Source organism: Eutrigla gurnardus (assembly GCF_963514095.1).
Source record: "Eutrigla gurnardus genome assembly, chromosome: 1".
Classification (NCBI taxonomy): Eukaryota; Metazoa; Chordata; class Actinopteri; order Perciformes; family Triglidae; genus Eutrigla; species Eutrigla gurnardus.
This window is the reverse complement of record NC_139915.1, coordinates 3,424,315-3,447,003: the sequence shown is the minus strand read 5'-3', so window position 1 is coordinate 3,447,003 and position 22,689 is coordinate 3,424,315. Positions and strand designations below refer to the sequence as shown.

The 22,689-nt window shown below is 42.2% G+C and overlaps 1 protein-coding gene across 1 annotated transcript in view; it reads left to right on the top strand.

The window, feature by feature from the left end:
• Positions 1-22,689, top strand: part of LOC311019224 (CUB and sushi domain-containing protein 1-like) — a gene marked incomplete at both ends in the record, with an annotated part of 320,797 nt that overhangs the window by 187,896 nt on the left and 110,212 nt on the right. The window contains 5 exons of the mRNA XM_084018496.1: positions 1,926-2,007; positions 3,916-4,040; positions 7,663-7,784; positions 20,591-20,694; positions 21,058-21,170. Coding sequence (XP_083874622.1) covers positions 1,926-2,007; positions 3,916-4,040; positions 7,663-7,784; positions 20,591-20,694; positions 21,058-21,170 — 546 coding nt within the window. The remainder of the gene's footprint in view (positions 1-1,925; positions 2,008-3,915; positions 4,041-7,662; positions 7,785-20,590; positions 20,695-21,057; positions 21,171-22,689) is intronic.

The following is a 22,689-nucleotide window of genomic DNA, read 5'->3' as shown; positions in this document are numbered from 1 at the left end:
ATGAAAATTACATTACGCATCATAAGCTTGTGTTTAAGCGTTGAATGGCCTTTTAAGTGCAAATATGGGATTAAGTCAGCTGGAGGATTTTTGACATCACCCCAGCAATACTTCCAAATATTTGGCAGCTGTTTTTCCCCCTATAACAATCTCATGTTGTTTGCATGAGCTGGATTTGTTTCTGAAATGTGAGCCTTTGTATTTGATGCCAATGAAAGCCATTTGAACATGAGTGAGAGAGAAAGGGATAGAGAGAGCACGACAGAAAGTGTGTTTTAGAGCGCGCTTGTGTGGTGATTTTTGGACAGAACATCAAAAACACAGCGGAGCAGCAAGACAGCTTGTTCTGTTTGCATCATATCTCACGCAAACATGCATACGCAGCGTCTATACGCTCACAAGCCCTCAGCACACACACACAACAAAAATCACACAAACACAGCAAATCATTCATCCATCTTTTATGCTGGGATGCACCACACTTCAGCACCCCTTTGTAAACTGCAGCTAATCTGTACTAGAGAGAGAAGGGCTGAGTGGAGCCGAGGAGGAGGAGAGAGGCAGGAGAGGAAGATGCAATAAGAAGATGCTAAGAGGTTATAGCCCTTCTTCTCCAGGATACCCCCCCCCCCCCCCACCTTGTGCTATTCTAGTCCCTCTTCAGCAATCACATCATTTCCATTTTATTCATTCAGTCGTTGCTTTCCTGTATTTTCCGTCCTTTGCGAACCGTCATTACTCATCCACAGCGTTCCATTAAGATGAGCTGGTCTGAACTGGTTTCTGTCTTGTTGTCTGGTCTCATTTACATTTACATTACGTTTTAGGCATGCTGCAGATGCTCCCAGCCGCAGCCACGTCTAAAACAATGAAATATTCCAAATATGAGCCGGACCAAAAAAATCACCATGTTTTACGCTTGTACTTTTTATTTTTTTTATCCATAGCAACACAGCTGATCATGCAAATACACGAGGAAAACACATCGCTGCATGTGTTGCATTTCATTTGACCACAACACTTCTTTTCTTTTTTAATGTATTTTTGTACACTACATGTGGATTTGCTTCCAAGTACTTCAGAACATTTTAGAATTGTACAACAACTGTACGACTATGAACACATCAAGTTCAGTACGCAAGCAGGCACATAGGATTTTTCAGGTAAAAAAATACGTACTTATTAATATCATATTCCATTTCTGCCAAAATCCCACTAAATGCTACACACTGTACCTTTAAGTAGAAACGTGACAATATAAAAATACCCCGTTTTAGTCCTGAATGATACAGAATATTTTGGCATTGCAAGTACAGTGCGTGAGTAAAAGTACTCAGTTACTTTCTACTAGTGTAACATATGTAAAATATGTGTAACACTTTTGTAAATGACCAGAGAACAGGTCAGACATGTTGACTTTGTGATGATGATCTCCATACACAGATACATTAATGATCATGATGCAGGACTTATCTATAAATCTTTTTTATTCTGATTATATCTACCAGGTAGAAACATCCACACAAAAGGCCTTGTTTTCACATTGACGCCTGTGTATTTTTCCAATATGGTCCTGAGTCAACAGAGAATTCATCTATTTTAAAATTCAAAGGCTGACTGCGAGCCTCATTTTGTGAATTCTCAACAACAGGATATTTCTCACAGTTGGGAGTTATCCTAGTTGTGCTTTAACACTTGATAATGAAAAACACTCAGATGCTTGTGGTCACAAAAACAAGGATGATTTGTATCCCCTCTCACTTTTATCTTACTTTCAAAAAAAAAATAGTAGGAGAAGAAGTTTAATGATTTCCCTGTCAGCATAATGTGACGTCCCTGGGGTGTGTGGAAATATCCTCCTGAAATGTACATCCGTCATCTCAAAATAGACACTACTTACCCTGTGTGTGTTTCCCTGTTTCCAGTGAGTCAAAGCGGTCTGGCTGGTGATGTTTGTCCGGATCCCGGAGTTCCAGAAAACGGCAAGAGGATGGGTTCGAGCTTCCAGTAAGATCACTTTATCCCAGACTCAACTGCTCTGTGTCATTCCAAATGAAAATATCATATATCAAATCTAATTCTATATATCTGCACTGGTCAGTCTTTTGACCTGTGCAGGGATCATTATTATGTGCAGGGATCATTATTACAAACCAGACTGCAGGAACGATGCAACACATATGGTTAAATCCTGTTATGTTCTCCAATCACGGGTGTCCTTTAACGCCCACACTCAACTCCCATGTAGTTTTTTGTTTTATGTTTTGTTATGAATCATTTCTGTCTGTTACAGGTCTGGCTTTGAGATGTGAACCACCTAATGTGACGGGCTTGTAACTAGAAAAGCTCACATTCAGTCATGTTTGCCGTCTTTAGATCCCCCTGATCTGAAGGGGGGAAGCTGTTTAGTGCTGGTCAGACCAGCATCACATCCGCCAACCTGACAATTACTAGCTGCTACACCCTATGCATGTATGGATGTATGGATATTAGACTGCATCGTTCACCTCGCATCCTTGTTAAGAAGTGTTTAATAATCATCAGTGTCTCTTCTGTCCAGAGACACACTAAACCATCAGCATTTACCATTTTATTCACACGTGGGTTCTACAGCCAGAATGGGGAGGAATGTTTCAGGATCTTGGCTAATAAACACTCTGTGGTCACAGGGATTTTTAAATTACTCCCTAAATGGTGCCTGCCATGTTACCAGTAGAAAGGAAGACACATCATTTAATTCAATAAGGAGTGAGCAATTATAAAATGGTCACCGCTCTCTATGAATCATCCTCTTAGTATCAGTGGCAGCTTAATTGCTCTTATATTTCTCTCGTGATTATGAGAGAATCAATACGGGCATTCCGTTTTTTACTTTGACTATTTCCCCCCAAAATATTAAATGATAATTATATTTTAATCTGCAGCTCCTGGTACGCTTCTTTATCATTAGCAGCGTTCACTGCACAGACTCTGTGTGCGCGTTAGTGGAGTTGTTAGCGTTGGTGAATGCGTTACCTCCGTGTGTGTTAACCCGTGTGTGTTTATGAGTAAGTGTGCATGTTGGCGTGGACATGTTGCGTTACAGGTTTGTATCTAATAGTCGGTGAGCAGCGAGATGCAGCAGCTGAACAGAGTCGTAGTGTGATGCAGTAAAACAGCAGACATGTTGAGCTGCAGAGAACGTAGAGGAACGTTCTCCGTCGGCGCTGCAGATGTAAGAGATGGCTGTCACTCGGTGTGGCACACACTGGGATTCACACAGACCACATAGACAACTGTGACAAAGCATTCTTCTCAAGGAAATAGAAACAACAACAACAAAGTTTTCTTTCCTGTAATTGTAAATTTCACAGTGAGCGACTGGATGGGAAGTATTTTCAGTGCCATCAGCAGTACCGAGGTAGCAGAAGCTGTAAAGTGAATGACCCAACTCTCCGTGACAAAGGCACTAACTGAGAGATTTGGCCAGGCAGCGCATCTCTACAGTGTTTAACAACAGGGTGGAGCCAGAGAACAACCAGAACCCTACACAGCAAATGTTTGGCCAGGTGGTAGACTGCGGTGTGCATCAGCGGGGAAGAGGCATTAAGCTTTGCAGACAAGAAACCACGCCGACTTCCACTCAGATGCCTGAATGTCCCTCTCACGTGTTAGACAGCGGGGCGTTGGAGAAAATTAGACTGATAAGAACAAGTGATGAGAGGACAACAGAGACAGACAAAAACAGGTCAGAAAGAGAGGAATTATACAATCGGGAGGTTGCCTCTTAAAGTCCACTACTTCTAAAGACACAACCAATGATGTACGAGGTCTCTACAAGTACCAGGATATAACCTTTGTGAAGCAGCGATCACTAGGATCAATACTACAGCTGTCACCATGTTTGACACGTGTCCTTTCCGTCCCCTTAAATAGAATCGGATCCAGTGTCCAGTTCAGTTGCGATGACAGCTACGTCCTTCAAGGATCTAAGAGTATCACCTGTCAACGCGTCACCGACACGCTGGCTGCCTGGAGTGACCACAGACCCATCTGCAGAAGTAAGTTTCACCTGTCACCCCCTCACGGTGTCCGTGCATTAGAGCTCAGCAGGAGTGCAACCACCAACCCTGATGTCTAGCTATTACCTCCCCAGGAATCCAATGGGAAACACTCTGTGTAAAAGTACTGCCCTGCATGTCATCAGGTCATCTAGCACTAAGCTACGCCATCAGGACGATACATTCACTGTTAGTTCTCTTAGTTTAAAAAAAGTATAAAATAATGCCAAAAGCCCGTTCACCTTCATCATTAGTGATTAGCTCATTACATGTTGCGTACCCTTGTTGATGCTGCAAAACTGGTTTAGAGTGATGTTGCTGTTTTCCTGATTGGCAAATCAACCAAGGCAATTTGAGCTTTCAGAATAAACCCTATTTTTTTCTTTCTTGTGCCAGACAGGAAACAGGTGACAGAAAACCAAAATAACAACTCTTAAACTTGCATATTTCTTTGATCAACGTGAACAAAGTTAGTTTACTGCTGTAACGAAGGCTTCCTCAGCTCGCATGTCACCTGGAAATGAAAATAATAAGTCAGTCTCGACCCCCGTTTGTAAAGCATTAGGTGTATGTTTGTTTATCAGACAAACTGGTATTTACTGGAATGGTTAAAGCTATATCTGGGTGTGGTATTTTTCTGCTAAATGCAGAGGATCACTAACATAGACACATAATGAATAACATCAATATGATTTCCATTGTGTTGTTTGTTGATGTGTCAAAATCATGATTCACTTCCTGGCTGAGTGACTAAATAAATAACTGTGTGAGTGGCAGAGCAACGATGCAGGGGCTCCCACTGCCCACATGTTTGCTGACAATACCCTGTTGGCTTTACTGCTCCACAGTGAGGAAGCAGACAGTGTGTGTGTGTGTGTGTGTGTGTGTGTGTGTGTGTGTGTGTGTGTGTGTGTGTGTGTGCACGCACAACATACACTTCCATTGGCAGCAAGTGTCCAAAGGACAATGTCACACATGCTTCATGCTGCAGCAGTATTTCCCTCGAGCGGTGTGTGTGTGTGTGTGTGTGTGTGGGTGTGTGTGTGTGTTTGACGGACAGGAAGTCCCTGTGCTCAGACACACACTATAGGGTCGCTGTCACATCGTATTATAGTGCATGTGTGTGTGCGTGTCTGACTTCATGATACTCGCCACAGTAGAGAGATGGGAGGACATGCGGATGTTATTCACTCAATGAGCTTGATTGTGAAGTTCATATGGAAGTAAAAGCATGCCCATGGAAGGTCAGATCCACTCAATAATTATACCTTTTTTTTTTGTCAGATGACCTTGAGCCAATGAAGGATGGATTTTTGGTGCAGTGGTTAAAGGAGAACAAGTATTCCATAGTTTTCAGAATGAAACGGACCTTTAAACCTGTATTAACCAATATTTCTGATATGCACAAAAAATAGAATACAACTGATGAATGTGTCCAAATGGTGGTTCATTAAAATATTACTGACACACCACTGATAGTATGAATACTCAGGGATTAAATGAAAAGCACAAAATGTAAGAGAAACACCATGACAGGAGGCTTCAGTGTTGTTTGTTGTGTGTTCCTGTCTAAAGGTCTTCTCTGATCAAACACAAATACTTAATGCAAATAAATCATACTGCAATTTCAAATTATCTCACTTTTCCTTTTCACCTATTCACAGTTTTCACCCAATCAATTATATTTTCACACAACAATATGGATATTGTTCTCACAAATGATTGTCCTCTTTGATAAGGGAAGGAAAAATTAAAAAATCAGAGGGTGAACATACGACCGATACAGGTGCAAGGCTAAACGCCAACAAATATGGATGGAGGCGGAATATATTATTTAAAACCATGAGGTGGAAATGATTACTTCTATATTTTCTCATTATGTTTCATTTTTTCAACTTAGACATGACAGCTGTGGACTGAGAGAGAAGTATTGCATGCAATGTTTCTGTAAGGTATTAATATTAATAGCTTGAATGTCAGCGTTATGAATGAAGCTCCATCTATGCAGTGGCGTACAGCCCTAATTGTGTTATTACCAGCCGTGGAGGCATATGAGCTCACTGGAGCCCCGCAGGTACCAGCTGACCATTATCAGCTGACCTTTAGGCCTTGTATCGGCCATGTTTTACATAATGACAAACACAGAGACTACATATGATTCATTCTACTCATTAATGATAAAACACAATGAAGCTCATACGTTACAATAACACGCTTCAGAGGAAATACACTGTAACTTAATGAAAGAAAAAAAAACGGTGAACAAATCTGAAACTACATGAAATGCAGTGATCCCTGTGATAAACTACAAAAAAACATGTTTAGAATGATGGAAAAAAACATCTAAAATCCAATATTTTCATTTGAATAAAGCAATTCAGCCAGTGTTGGATTTCACAGTAGCATTGATTTCATCGTCTTCAGCAAATGATAAAAGCACACGCAGAAAATATTTACTTATTTTTGTTATACATATATTAACAGTTTATAATTGTGGATTTTTGTCTTCAAGGTTATATATTTGATGGTGATTTGTGTCTTGGTATTTTTCATCTAAATATCTAATAATGGAGAGTAAAAAAAAAAAGAGCAAGGAAGAGAGATAAGAAAAGAGATGAGGCAGCTGCAAACACACAAACGGGCGGCGGAGGTTAAGATCTCCTATCGCTGCTCTTCTATTGTGTCATGTGATCACTTTCCAGGGATTTAAACCCATGAGCCGCTCTCATTCTCTACTGAGACTTTAATGTTAATTAGGAGCTGGTCTCGGGCTGAATCGCCATGAATGTGTTTCTGTGTGTCCGCGCGTGTGTGTGTGTGTGTGTGTGTGTGCACACCTGTGTGTATCACAGTGTGTTTGTGCACTCTTTTCTAATTAACAGGCAGATCAGTCATCTGAGGTCCTCCTCTCTCTCTCTCTCTCTCTCTCTCTCTCTCTCTCTCACTCTCTCTCTCTCTCCCGCCTTTTGCCCCACCTCCTTTATTTCTCCTCCTTTCTCAAATGATGATCTTTCCCCCTGTCTGTTCCCTGTCTCTCCCTCACGTCTCTCAGCCCTCTGTGTGCAAACTTCTTTACTTAGTATCTCCATCTCCAACTCCTCAGCCTTCTATTATTCCGTATCATTTTTATGTACTTTCTGCCAGGGATGCTTCCCCTCTATGTCATTACCCTTCCCTCCATCTAATGGCAGAGATCGCCTCCAGCTATCTCATTATGAATGATAAAGGGCAAATATATGAAGAGCTAAAACTTCCTCTGCAGTGAGGACGGTGCCTGTTGACTAAAACCTACTGGAAATGCCAAGTTCATTTTAATATCACCGTGCAATTTCTTTTGTTTAGGGTTCAAATATCTCTTCTCTTCTATCTCTTCTATCTCTCTTCTATATATATATATATATATATATATATATATATATATATATATATATATATATATATATATAAATATACACATACAGCCCCAGGGTGTCAGTTTTGGTGATCCCTAAATCCTCTGTCATCTCTCTTTTTAAGAGAAGAATCCATCTGCAATCTGCAAGCATAATTTTGATTACCCCCATCAATCTGTTTTAAAACTCTGTCGCTGTGTCTCTCTCTCTTGTGCTTCCTTCCTCTGTAGCTCGTACCTGTGGCAGCAATCTAAGGGGGCCCAGAGGGGTCATAACTTCTCCTAACTACCCCGTTCAATATGAGAACAACGCACACTGTGTGTGGGTCATCACTGCGATGGACTCTGGGAAGGTGAGCTTTTTATTATTCTACCCCACCTTTCTTTTATCTCCTGGCATTTCAAAAAAGTCATTATAATGTGGTGTGGGGAAAGTAAACCCATGACCCCTTGACTTTAGTTACATGACATTAAAGCCTCTAATGCAGTGATCTTAATGTGCCCGTGAGACGATTGACTTTTTGTGTAAGTAAGCACTGCTCTGCAAAGAGAGGATGACGAAAAGATAATGTAGTGATATAACGATGTCATGAGACGGCGAGATAGTGGACGTCTGTCTGCAAACGATTCACTTGATATGAGTTTGATTAGCATTAGAAACCCCAGGTGTAAGTGTGTGTAACTGCGTGACTGAATAAAATGACCACCGGAGCTTCCTGTGGTCGATGACCATGTGAACATGGAGTGACAGGATTGGCTGTGAGAACGCTGGTAGTAGTCTGTTACGTGGTTCGAGTTGAGAATGTGTTGCGGGCTGCTGTTTTAGGCTTCCTTTGTGTTTTCCTGCTCTATGACTGAACTCATGGTCACCACACCTCTCCAATCCTGTGAAGCCAACTTTGTTGTGGAGTCATTGGCGTATGGACATGAATAAGTCATACCTGCGGCGCAGAATATCAAGTCTCTCTATCTGCATTTTCTTTTGTGGTATGACTTTCTCTTTATGTGTCATCATATACCCCTGCCTTCACTTCTTCTCCCCTTTCAGCTCCTGCACCGGCTGCTCTCCACGCTTCCTCCCGTCTCTGCTCTTTAGTCTCCCCTTCTCTCCGCTCACCTCTCTCCCTCATCTTGTCTGCTCTGCTCTCTCATCTACTTCCTCCTTCTATTGTCTTCTCCCCTCCTTTCACTTTGATTCGTCTAAAATGTTAAGTTTGAAGATGGTGAGAGTAGAGGGAGGGAAGAGCAAAAAATAGATCAAGATGGCACTGAGCTCACTGGAAACTACAGAGGAAAAGAGAGTATAGAGGAGAATGTTCAGCCAGCAACTTCCCTGTGCAACATGGAGCGCCAGGAAGAGAGAAAGGGGGAAACGGGACTAAATGTCCAAGCAGGTACTTGACATGTGGCATTGACATCGTCTCTAAAGACGGATGGTGCGACTCAACACTGAGCCTCTCAGCCAGTAGGATGGAGAAATGTGAGATATAATTGAGTAGAGAGAGAGGGAAAAAGAGAGAAATGGCTTTTTTGCCCTCACCTCTGTGTCTCTGTGACCTTGAGGAATGGCAACCTATAGTTACTGCATGACAACGCCTGTAGATGGATCTCAGTCACCCGTCCTTTGTGTTGCATTTGGAGGGAGTCCTTATTGAAAGCTGCATTCGTAAAAGTGTTACCATGACACACATGCTTTGTGTCAGCTGACAGGCAAAGAGTCCTTGTGCCGTGTGTGTGTGTGTGTGCGTGTGTGTGTGTGTGTGTGTGTGTGTGTTGCTTGGAGTTTACAGTGGAGTCCAGTACAATAGAATGGAATGGATTCATATAGTCTTATTACAGACGGAATATGTTGTATCTGTTTTGTGTGTGTGTGTGTGTGTGTGTGTGTGTGTGTGTGTGCGTGTGCTCGAGGTTTGAGAGCACTTTAAGGATGTGCTATAATGACAGATTATCAGCTACTACAGCTGCTGGCATTTGCAGAATGTCACTATCTACATACAGGAGGGAGAGACAAGGACAGAGGCAACGCGAGGATAACGGCAGTTAGACTAGAATAGAACACAATACATATCAGATCAATCAAACAGTGAACACAATGAAGTCCAATCCGTCTCTGTAGTAGACATCAGTGCACTATATACAATATAGACCCACGTGGACTAATTGTTTAGCCTTTCTAGTTTCACACTTAAAAACACATGCATAGATATAATAGAGCATGGCATGATGCTACACGTTGATGATGTGCTCCTGCATGTTCTTGATTGGACACTGGGCTGTTTTATTGATTTCCTATGCTGTGTTAATGAACATTACACATTTGAATCTGCCTGCTCACACTAAGCAGTATCACTGCCTCCCTAGTTGTTGTTTTTTAATCCAGACAATTCCAATAAAAAGATGTAAACAAGATGGATATGTCCTCATCATTCACAAAAACAGAAAAGACAGCTACTTTGTGCAAATAATAAAAAAAAAAAAAAAAGAATGATATTGAGCCGCAGATGGCAGGAAGATGGAGACAGGCTGGTTTTCTGTTCTGCAGTGAAGTTCAGTTTTATATCACAGCAGTCTCGCTACTGTTATATTGAATATAGTCAGAGTGACACGGGGTTTTAGAGGCAAACATCGGCTGATATTTATTTTCACATACACAACCCACAGCTTAGTCCCGTGTCTGTCTGGCTTCTGTTGAAATAGATGTTTTTAAATGCAGGGTCGTATACATATATATAGTCTATATACATATACAGTACAATGATGAGTTTTTTAGGCAAATGTGAAAGTCCCAGTGATGTATGCTTCAAACCAGGTAGCATTAGATTATTGAAAATGAATGATGTTTATCATTACATAATGTTTACTCTCAGTTTAAATTGTAAAACTCATTTTGAAGCATAGATACCTTCGATCAACGATTTTTCTCTCTCATTCAATCAATTGGTGGCACCGATGGAACAGATATCTCCTAAAATATGGGAGATTATACATTAATATTTCTGCTGCAGAATGTTCTTTGAACAGACTGTCGTCTGAACTTGTCTTAACAGTATTTCAGTTTAATTTGACATTTGTTGAACGAAGATCCAATTAGATATCTAAAATGTACCATTCTAACGATCCCAAACACATAGTTACGGGGTCAGCTTGAGAGTCAGCTACACTTTTTAAGATGCATGGGCACCGTCCACATATACATTAATATCGCTGCGTCTTTTACTTACCTGTTGCTGGTAAACTGTGCTATCAGAGCTCTATTGAATATTCCCCTCTCAGCATGTATCAACTCAGGGTTCAGGTTTAGGCACAGGGTTTGTTAAACCTGCTTTCTGAAACAGGGCGTCCTCTCTATTAGACTCATTCCAGAATGTCCCTCGACATGTCAGCCTGGACCGAGCTGAAGTCTCCTTCAAGATGTGGTAGTTATTTGGGTTTTTTGTAAGCATCTTCACCTTAAAGGCTCTTACATGTTTGTGTGAACCTGCTTTACCAAGACATAGGTATTCCTGCTTTCACATCTTTAATCGTGATGGAATATGGGCATAAAGGCAATGAGACAGACGATTAACCAAACCACTACTAGAATCCTAAGAGGAAGTTCCCCCGGGAATAATAAAACGGTGTTTATATGTGCTTTTTGTGGTCAGTTAGAGAGAAAGCGCAGAGAAATTGAGGGAGAGGATTTTATATTTAATCAGAGCAAATAGGCATGAATTGAGATGAATAACTGGAGACCTTTCTTTCCCCCTCTGAATCCATCTCAGACTCTTTGTCTCTCCTTCCTCTTTATGGTCTCCCTCCCTCACTCAGCCTCTGACTGACTATTATTCCAGATGACTTCTTTCATCAATAACGTGTCATACAAAATTGAGACAGAGACGGACGTTTTCATCGGAGTGCGCTGCCTTTTTGTTCCTCCTTTGTGTAGGTTTACACACGTCTCTGTAGCCAGTGAGTAATGGCGGCTGCCTGTGTGTCTGTTGTCATTCTGTTAAGTTCTGAATAAAAGCGGCACAATCAATACGGTTTGTAATGCTCTGACAACCTGTTGGGGAAAACAGCTGCAAGTGGGCTTTGTGTGCACCTTTGTTATTATTTGTGTACGTTCCTGAACTGGCACCGATTGCGTGTGATTTTATGAATATTGACTTTGTGTTTTCTGTCTGCCAGCGTAATTGCTAACTGCCAGAAGTTGTGAAAAATATGTTGTCGGGTAAACTGTCAACTTTTAGGTAGTGGCGGGGGGGAGATGTGGGTGCACGGAGAAAGAAAGGACTTAGCTGTGTGTGTGTGTGTGTGTGTGTGTGTGTGTGTGCATTTGTGTGTGTCGGACACTTGATTCATCAGTTTGAAACAGATAATTATTTCGTTCAAGTCTGAATCATGCCTGACTGCTCACACACATACAACGTTAAACGCATCGTCACACACGCTCATTAGGCCTCTAATCATTGCTGTCTTCTTCCTAATGAATACATATTAGAGTGTGTGTGTGTGTGTGTGTGTGTGTGTGTGCGTGTGTGTGTGTGTTATTATGGTATTGGATGCCGGGTCATTTTCATGCATGGATCCTCATCATCACCGTAGTGTTGAGAGGACACATTCTGTGACGTTCTATCAGATTCTGTTAAATTTTACTTGATACAGAAATTGAGGCCAATAAACGTCTTAGCCAGAATATGTTTAAGTCCAGTCTCGTTCCACGACGGAGCGTTGTTTGGCAACATGACTGCACGATTCCCCGCCCTCTTATAGGATGAAGATATAACAACCGATATGAAGCACTGTATCATAATGTTATGTGCAGAAACAGTCGAGGTGTTTTAGCTCAAGTTAAATGAATGAGACTGGGAGCTTTACAAGCTGCCCAGTTGGACCATAATAGTTGTTTTAATAAACCATAGTTTTCTTTCTGTGTTGTAGAACTAACTTTGACCTGCTAAGCATGACTTGCTGCTACAGTGAGATCCAGTGTTTTTCTGAATCGCCACAAATAATCCACCATATAGTCCACGACTCAGCGAGGACTGATCACGTAGACTGAGAAAAAAAAATGTATGAGTAGAGTGCAGCGTAAATAACCATTAGTGTCCATGGTAATGGGAAGACCTTCACCAGTAGCTGCCTATTAGCACATTATCTCAATTCAAGGCTTTCTGCTATTCTGGCTTTTGACTGTATTTTGGCAGACTGACTGACCATAATTCACTGCATTAGTTCCGTCTCTGGCTCTCATTCCTGAACCTTGCACCTCTCTACCAAAGGAGGCTTTCCGTGATGATGCATGAATGCCCCAGAGTCACACTCTTTGGGTTTTGTTTGCCGGGCCTCCTCTGATGACTGAATACATAAATTACAGTTAATTTTAGAGCAGTATTATAAAATTAAAAAAAGCATCTGCCGAAATCAGGAAGCAAGAAATTCCTCAACCCACAGTCTGCCGTTGCCAGGTAGGTGTCTGCTGTATAAGCAGTTTATTATGCGGTTGCCACAGAGCTGTCACACAGCTGTTGCTCAAACACAGTATGCAGTTTATTTTCCTAAACTGTCCAGCCAACAGGTCAACAGCACTCAAAGGTGCTGTAACAACTCGACAGGGGAGTTATTTTACCAGACAGCAGCCGTTTGCTTCCTTACGACTTAAACCGGAGATCACCGCGGGGCGGGACTGCAGCACATAAACATGGCACATCCTGGTCCTTCCAGGCCAGTCGGCCAACGCGCCAGTCGGCTTGGAGCTTATTTGCCCGGCATTGAAACTCACTTGTCAGAGCTGGCAACCATGCAATAACCCAATGAAAACAGACATCAACATGTAAACCCAAGTAATGCTGCACCCACTAGTGTGTATTGAAGTCATTAGTGCTGATGTAATGAGCTTGTTGCACACGTCTTGTGGCCAGGTCTCAAGGAATTCAGTCCTTTGTTTCTTTTCCCCACACATGCAGGTCAGCTAGCCTGTTAACGGGTATATCTGTGTTAGCACTGTGATGCCCCTCAGCCCATCTATCTGGGAGGCTATCTCCCCTGGTCAGTACATGGTGGGGCAGACCCCCGCCCCCCCCCAGACCCTGAGAAACATGCAAAGAAAAGTGATGAATGGATGCACTTAGATACCACTAAGTATACCAGACAAAACATTTTAGAACTGAAGCAATAACAGTCTATCAGCTAATTAGTTGAAGCCTAAAGCTACTATAGTCTGGCCTAGTGGACTGCATGGGGGAACTGGACCTGGACCTGGATGCACATTCTGCTGCAGCGATTACCTCTGTGTGCTGGATAGCTGCGTTGTCGAGGCTCCACACTGCTGATGTAAATGAATCGTTTGGATGAGAATCCACAAGCCTTGGCTTGCTGCTGTGTCCGTCCCTCGTCGCCCAGCTGCATGGTGTGTATCCCTCGTAAAATTCACTGTAGTTGCAAGATGCAGTGCACTGTAAAGATGATTTAAATGCTCTCTTCAGCTGCAAAGAGCAACAACAACAAAAAGTGCTTCTAAAATTCTGATTAGATTTTCAGTGAAATTCTCTCTAAGAAATAGACTCTAGAAAGGAAAACGGATGAAAAGCTTGTTTATTAGGGGCAGATTACATTTGTGAAAATGACGTTCTCAGGCATGAGGGTGTGCTGTTGGCGGTGTCCCCCAGCAAGGTGTCAGCTTATTCTATACTTGTGTATTTGGCTGAAAGGCTAAAAGTAATCTCTTGGAAAAAAGGCCTCCAACTGCCATTGTGGCAGCGACCCAATGACTCCACACAGCCGCACAATCTCAGCAAGGGAATTCTCGGCCCCTCTGCTTTCAGGACAGCTGCCCCCTCTTTGTACGACTTCTGACAAGGGGTCACCTCAGTACATAGTTTCAACTCTTTCTCTAGTTTATTTTTGACTCGATAGTAGAAACTCATTTATGCTTCAGTGGGCACACTTAAGCCTAAACCCATTGGGCTGGCAGCAGAATAGGGTTTGTCAATCCTTAACCCACTCCTGTTAAGACCCTGTATAGCATGGACATTTTATTAGGTCTGCTCATTAGTATGACACAATCAATGTGCAACCAGCTTAAAAATATCTATTTCAAATTTTGATTTAACTTCTGTTATGCCTAGAAGTTTGCACCTGTAAGTTGAGTGAATCATATTCCTCCTGCATACACTTCGTTATTCACCGTCACAGTCAGCTTCTGACTCAAGTGAGTCGCTTTGTAGATAATCAATTTTGTTGCAATGTAATGTACAAACACGGCAAGTCTGTCAAGTCGTAAAAGCTGGCATCTGTTGTTTAGCAATAATTGCTACGTTCAGGGGTCAGCTGAGAGGCTGATCAAATCCAGAATATTGACTGTTTTGTGTTTGGTTAGAAATGATAGTGTTATGTGAGGTAAACGGCGTGTTTGTCGTAGATTTGTTTGAGGTGGAATAGTAATAAGGAGGCTAGTTTTTACTGCCACCAAGATTGGAATGAAACCTATACCCATGTGCACTACCCTTGGCAGGGGTCACCTCAGCTTATTCTGGAGTTGAAATGGCTGACTGAACGTAATTCATTAGTCGTGCACAGAGTGTTGACATTTTAACGGGACCCAAATCAAATCTTAACCTAGGCCTGCACCGCGGCATAGTAAGTATGGAAGGGAGCGGCCCTCTGACCAGAGCTTCCCAGTGTGAATAACCATGCAGGGAAGCATCTGACTGGCTGAAGTGCCCTTGAGCAGGACAGTGAACCTTTACTAGCCTGTGTGTAGCTGAGGCTGCAGTGAAGTAGAAATGAAATTCCAGACAGACAGACAGACAGACAGACAGACAGACGGACAGACGGACGGGTTTATGGATTTGTATTTATGGGATAATTCTCCCTGCTGTTTCTGGTCAGCAGTGACTCAGCATTGCTGCAGAGTTCAACGAGGGAATTTAAGAACGCGTCCACCCAATTATGGCGGTGTGTACTCTTGCACTGCTCTGACGGAAGGTCACAACAGTGAGGGCAAGAATCCAGCTCAGAGACATACTATAGTTTTTTTTTCAATTTCAAGACTTTTTTCAGTGGGTAATGGAGTGGGCTTCTCAGGGTAGGGTGTTTTTCAACTGGAGATAAAAGATGAATGAGCACAGTGGAGTGTTTAAAATACTCCAGCAAAAGTATGTCACAGAAGTCCCATATTGTTTGACTTGAGTGGCAAACCCTTAGCCGCTGTGAATTTGGGGTCAAAGTGGAGGAATGTGTTTCTCCCCAGCTGTGACCGTGTCCTTAGGAGACTTAGGAGGAATTCTTCCCCGGCTGACTGAGGGAAGGTATTTCACCGTGGCTTCGGATTGCTCCGTGCTCTCAACGATGTTTAAATGGCCTATTGAGCTGCGCTTAGCTGCTCAGCTGCTTGCTAATGACCTCAGAATGATACCTCTTCACTTATCCCTTCAAAGAGCATCCACCTTTAAAGAGAAACACTACTTGTCCCTGTACGGTCTAAATGTGAACATGAGAAACTCTCTCCTGAAACTATATATATATAATGTATATCAACATTGTTTGTTTTGGATGGGGATTCGTAAAGGTCTAGATTACACATCCTTACCTTATCCTTTCTGTCATGGTTGCTTACTTTATTTCTCAGTTTAATTCTTTGCTGGAGAAAATGGAGTAGCTCATCTAATGTAGTTTGGGGTTGCAGGCTGCACTTAATGTCTTTCTAAATAGGCACATTTGAATCTATTGAACAGCACTAAGCTTCTTGCTAATGACCTTAGTGTGATCACGCTTCAGTTCCTTCCTTTAAGTCTGCTGCTACTACTGATGCTACTACTGATGCTACTACTGCTGCTACTACTGCTGCTACCGCTGATGCTACTACTGATGCTACTGCTGATGCTACTACTGATGTTACTACTGATGTTATTACTGATGATGCTACTACTGCTGCTGCTACTGCTGATGCTACTACTGCTGCTACTGCTGATGCTACTACTGATGCTACTGCTGATGCTACTGCTGATGCTACTACTGGTGCTACTGCTGCTGCTACTGCTGATGCTACTACTGATGCTACTGCTGATGCTACTGCTGATGCTACTACTAATGCTAATACTGATACTACTACTGCTGCTGCTACTGCTGATGCTACTACTGATGCTACTGCTGATGCTACTGCTGCTGCTACTGCTGCTGCTACTGCTGATGCTACTACTACTAATGCTACCACTGATGCTACTACTGCTGCTGCTACCGATGCTACTACTGCTGCCACTACTGATGCCACTGCTGATGCTACTGCTGATGCTACTACTGATGCTACTACTGATGCTACTACTGGAATAATTTGAATAAAGACAGAAACATGTAGGCACAGAATCACAGCTTAACTGTGCTCACACACACGGTCAAGCAAGCATCCCTGAACATCATTCTGCTTCAGCTGTTTGGACAGACCCAGCCCCTACACACACACACACACACGCACACACACACACACACACACACACACACACACACAGCGTTAAAACACATGTGGATGTGCAGATATCGTCTGTTTCTGCTTCACTCCTTTCTGGACGACCACGTCTTACCAACAAACGTCGCGTCTCCAACACAAACACGCTGACCTGATCTTTTCAGCCCTCTTTATCGGTTAAGATTTTGAGCTGCGTGTGTGTATGTTAGATTAAAGCTAAGCCACCAGAGCCACAGAGATGCAACTGGAGAACCACAAACGTCATGGATCAAGGTTGAATCACCGTTGAATTTGTGGACGAAAAGTGAGTCTGCAGGATAATGATACAGGAAGCTTTGTAGATGACTTTTATTACATATGTATTATTAGTAGGGCTGTCAAAGTTAACGCGTTAATAACGCAACATCCTCTTAACGCCGTTAATTTTTTTAACGCGCGATTAACGCTCGGTATTAAAAAAAAACAAAAAAACGCGCATTGTATGATTTATGGCCGTCGCTGGCACCTGTAGTCTTGATCCAGAGGGAAGGTGCGCGTCCACAGGCAGCGGTGTTTCCCCGCGTCCCGTTCATTGTCTATAGGTACGTGTCCACAGGGGCGATTTTAAACGCGTGTGGACGCGCCGCTTCCCAGTATTGCACGCTTGGTGGGCTGCCACTAGAGGATGATTGACAGGCGCTCTCCTTCAAACAACAGATTTTTGCGAGCGTTCGCGAGCGTTCCCGAGGCGGCGTCGAGCCCGGCGCCTCTGATTAGCATAAAGTAGATTCGACTTATACTTTAGGCAAATGAGGAGCGGCCAACTCACGCGCCGTCTCTCGACATTCGCCGCTGCCTGTGGACACGCACCTTATGTGAAAAGCTGTTCACCTTCAAAAGACTGCCAGATGGTTCAGTCGATAAGACCAAAGTCATCTGCGCGTACTGTGGGTATGCAATGAGCTACCATAGAAGTACATCCAGTCTGAGATATCACTTGCAAGCCAATGCACTTATATCCTAACTGTACTTCTCTCCTGTTACACTATCTCCTGTGACATGTTCACTTTAACTGTTTGTGATATATTCTTATATATATTATGTTTTGATCCCATGTTTTGGTAAGGGGATATTTGAAGTGTTAAATAAACATTTTCATAAATCAAGTATATTTGCCTTATGTTGTTAAAAGTATTAAGAATATGAAAAAAATACATTAAGGTACATTTAGAAGAAAAAAAAATGTGCCAAAAAATTTTATTAATTTGCGATTAATCGCGAGTTTACTATGGACAAAATGCGATTAATCGCGATTAAAAAAATGTATCTTTTGACAGCCCTAATTATTAGTTCAGATTGTTTGTACTTAAGATGAGGGGATGCTGAAATGTTTGTAAATCACTAAAATATGCAGTAATACACATAAGTGTGAAACACAAACAGATATGAGAATGTCTACTCCAGGCTATTCAGCCAATTAAGGCTCCATTTCATGCAAAAAAAAATACAAGCAAACAACAGCATCTCTCCTTGTCAGAATGTCCATTGTTTTTGAGTGTGTTGTTGTGTATGTGCCAATGACACAAAACACAAATTAGAGCATTATCAAAAAGGCTGTACACTTTAGTCGGATCATATTTGGATTACACTTTGTAAGTTAAGAAATGCAGAGTGCAATATCTATAAGCCAGAGAAACATGTTACTGCGGCCAGTTAACGACACTCAAGTATGTCACTTACCTGGCATCCTCAACAGCATATGGAGACAATTCCACCAAAATGTTGATCTATTATTGGTCTCAGATTTGGATGTGTGGATGATAGACTGTCAAGAGCTGAAGTAATGGTGCTTTTCATGCTGTACGTCAAATCAGGACTTTATTCGACAGCAGCTGCTCATACAGAAATCCTGTGTCTCTCTATTCATTTTGTTTGCCAGCATCTTAACATTAACATTTATGTTTTAAACGAATAAAACATATGAAGATTTTGACGGAGCCTATGATGTATCTTCAAAGAATCCACCCATGTGTATTTGTGACCCTTCACACAGTGGGGAAGATTTAACACAAACTGCATTAACAAATGAAGTAATATGTTTTGTTAATGCTCCGTGTGATTTGTTTTCCCATTAGTTAATACCTCACAATGATTTGTTTTGCATCTCTCTCCGCTATTTGCAGCCATTTTGGAAAGACTAAACATTGCCAGAGGCTGCAACATTCAGTGTATAATAGAAAGATAATAATAGATAATAATAAAATGCTTTCTACAAGTGTGTCTCATATTAATTGAGCTGCATCTTGAATGTGTTTTTCTTTTACTATTAGCCTGTTTGCGTATCAGTCTGCACTCTTTTAGAGGTTGTGTGTGTGTGTGTGTGTGTGTGGATGCATTCAAACATGTGTATGATTACAGATTCATACAGTTATCCGTGGCTTCTTTGCCATTCCTGTCGTGGTGGCGGTTAATTCCCTCGGATGGTTCTGTTCCCGCTAACACGATTTGAACGTTTTCCTAGCCCTTTTATTTTGACGAAGCACGGCCAAAGGCTTAGCTCTGAACAGCTGATTCTCACATGTTGAAAGAGGTGAGAATCTCACGTAAATGATAAGGTGTTGTTTCCGTTTTAGGTTTGTATTCACAGTAGTGGGATTTGCCATGTGATGGATTCTCTTCCACAAAAACACATCTTTATGGTTCATATTAGTTGTGTGAGAAACCAGAAACTCGCTGATTGAGACCAGCAGGTTTTTCTGAAATCTGCCGTCTCCTATTCTGTCCGGGAATGATGTACATCTACTAAATAATGGACAAGCAGCAAATGATAGAAGACCAGTGTTCCAGCGTTTTAGAGTGCTCACTAGATTGATGACCCAGTGCTGAATGCATGCAACTATAACCACGAATGTGCCAGAATGGTGCAGTGCTCCAAGAAGTGATGTGTGTACTATGAATGTCAAATAAAGGCAAGGGGGGTTTGTTCTTTCTTTCCCATTCATTTAAGATGGATTATTTTGAAATACCAATATGTCACTCTAATATAACTGGTATACCTTTGGCATAGCAGTTTTAATTAAATAAGACGATGGTCAAGGCCAAGAATCCAAGACGGAGGGGTCTCTCTCTTGCTTCTTTAAACATGTCATCAGTAGTCTACTCACGTGTTTTACAACAGAACATTTCCTCACACATTCCTGCTACAAGGTGAAAAAGCACTAATGTTCCTTCTATGTTAAATAACAGGATGACTTGTATATTTCCCCATTGTACCTTATCAAATCTACATTCAACAACCGACTGCTATAGAATGATGTTTGGACTGAGATAACGGAAGATGCTTCCTATCTTCCCGTCTAAAATGAAGTCAGACGTTATTACAGGAGTGACGGGGTCATGAGGTCGGCAGAGGCGGTTGTCTTTTCTGTTTACACAATGTTATTATTTAGTATTGATATTAACAGTCAGCGCCTAACATCATAAAGCACTTTCTCAAGAGGCAATTTATGAAACTTCCATTTCAAAACTAGCTTTCACATTTCCCCAGTGACACAATCATCAGTTTCTATTGCTGGAAATTGTAAGTGTGGAACAAGCACGAGAACGTCCCTGCAGGAATTGCTAATACATCTCTCATTGGATTTCTGTGGTTCTTCCTTTTTAAACTGTTGTCTGTATTCTCACCTCTCCTGTTTGTCTCTGTTCATGACGGTTTCTGCTCGTTTCCCCGTATAGGTGATCAAGCTGTCGTTTGAAGAGTTTGACCTGGAGAGAGGATATGACACACTGACTGTGGGAGATGGAGGGAAGATAGGAGACACTCGGAGAGTACTCTATGTGTAAGCAGCACTTCTGTCTTCTGGCCTGTAGTAAAGTAATGTTGACATACTACAGTATAGGATGAGAGGAGGAGACACATGGACGCTGGTGTGCAGGTTCACATCACACTCTGTTGTATATCCACTTGTGCGTATGTTTTGATGGGATTGTTGTACCCACAACTGTGTATTCATGTATTCATGTGTACACGATCACAGATGTGTTCATCTAAGCATTAATATGTGACTTTGGATATGAATCCTTGAAGTCCTTTCTTTCCACAGATGTACTTAATGTAGCTCGCTTTGGACAAAAGCGTCTGCTAAACGCTAAGTGATAAACCAGTACTATTCATTACCACCAACATGTGTGTCTCTGTGTAGACTTACTGGTTCCAGCGTCCCTGACCTCATCGTCAGCTTGTCCAATCAGATGTGGCTACACCTGCAGTCAGACGATACGATTGGCTCAGCGGGGTTCAAGGCCAACTATGAAGGTACAACTGTGAAGACAACTTTCTAAGCTACGTGTTTCTTTCTCTGTGACTCTGACACACACACACACACACACACACTGATATATACACTAACATAATGGAGTGTGAAAGTCATGGCGTTGCTGACAGAGTGATTCAATAGTGAGCACAACTGTTGTCGCCTGTCTTTGCGTCTACATGTGAGCGTGTGTGCGGCTGTGCATGCACGAAGGTAATAACTGAATTATGAGTCAATCAGCTGATCGTTTTGCTTGGTTATTTTTCACATTATCCCAAAGCCAACACTGATGGGGAGATAAAGATGGTGACAGTCACAGTGAGTGAAGGTGAGAGGGAGAATTACTGTATAGACGTCCCTCTACATACTTATTATTGAGAACAATCCGGTTATTATATTTATATATTTGATTACCTACGGCGTATCACCATGCCAATACAGCTCTACAAATCAAATTGAACTAAATAGAAGCAAGCGGAATTGGATTTACTCGGGACAAAGTGGGAGACAGGTAGAGAGAACGGTAATTTGATCAACGTGGAGACAGAGGAAGAGGGACAACAAGAAATTGACGGAGTGGGACAGAAGTAGAGAAAATGACAAATCGAGTGAGAGGAAATAAAGTGTCTCGGAGAGATGGAGGGTGTGTGGAGAGGAGGAGAGCGGGGAGTGAGAGGGGTGGAGGTTGTGCTCTTGGTTCTGCTTAGCGGTGTTTGATTCAGTGATGGTGCTGACAGTGTTGTCCAGGGTCAGTTACTGGTCAAATCAGCCATCAGGAGCTACACAAGCTGTTACTGGAAGCTGATGTTGACATGGAGGTGGCGTTGTGTGTTTCTCAGCCTCTTTAGAATGTAGCTTACGTGGGAATGGTACTTATCTCTTCTATGTTTGAAGGCAATGACGCCACATGAAACTCACAAATGAGAGAAACAAACAAAAAGCGATATTTAATAACCTCGACATGATCTTGTAGTTTCACTTTTCTCCAGGACAGCTGAACAACCGCCCGTGGTGTGTTCTGTGTGCCTGACCTTCCCCGCACATATGTGATACTGTCACATCGTATGATGTCACCGTGTGATACACTTTGATCAGCGTTACCCCGAGAGCTCGTAGGTTTCCAGGCCTGCAGGGAAACCCAACACATGTGCAGCTGCCCTGCATTTCAATGCTGTCATGTTACACTTGTCATTCACTGATGCTCTCTGTGTGTGTGTGTGTGTGTGTGGGTGTGTGTGTGTGTGTGTGTGTGTGTGTGTGTGTGTGTGTGAATAATAAACACAGCCCATTATGATAATTGAGGCTTGCAGACTGATGGCAATTCTCTGCAAAAAGAGTCCCAATGTAAATAACAAACCGTATTTTAATTGAATGTGTATGTAGTATCACATCTGTACCATCCTTGTTGCATTACTGCAGATTTATACCTTTATTACCATCTGTGATAGCATGTGGCAGGTATCGCTTTCACCTGGTGACTGTGTGTGTGTGTGTGTGTGTGTGTGTGTGTGTGTGTGTGTG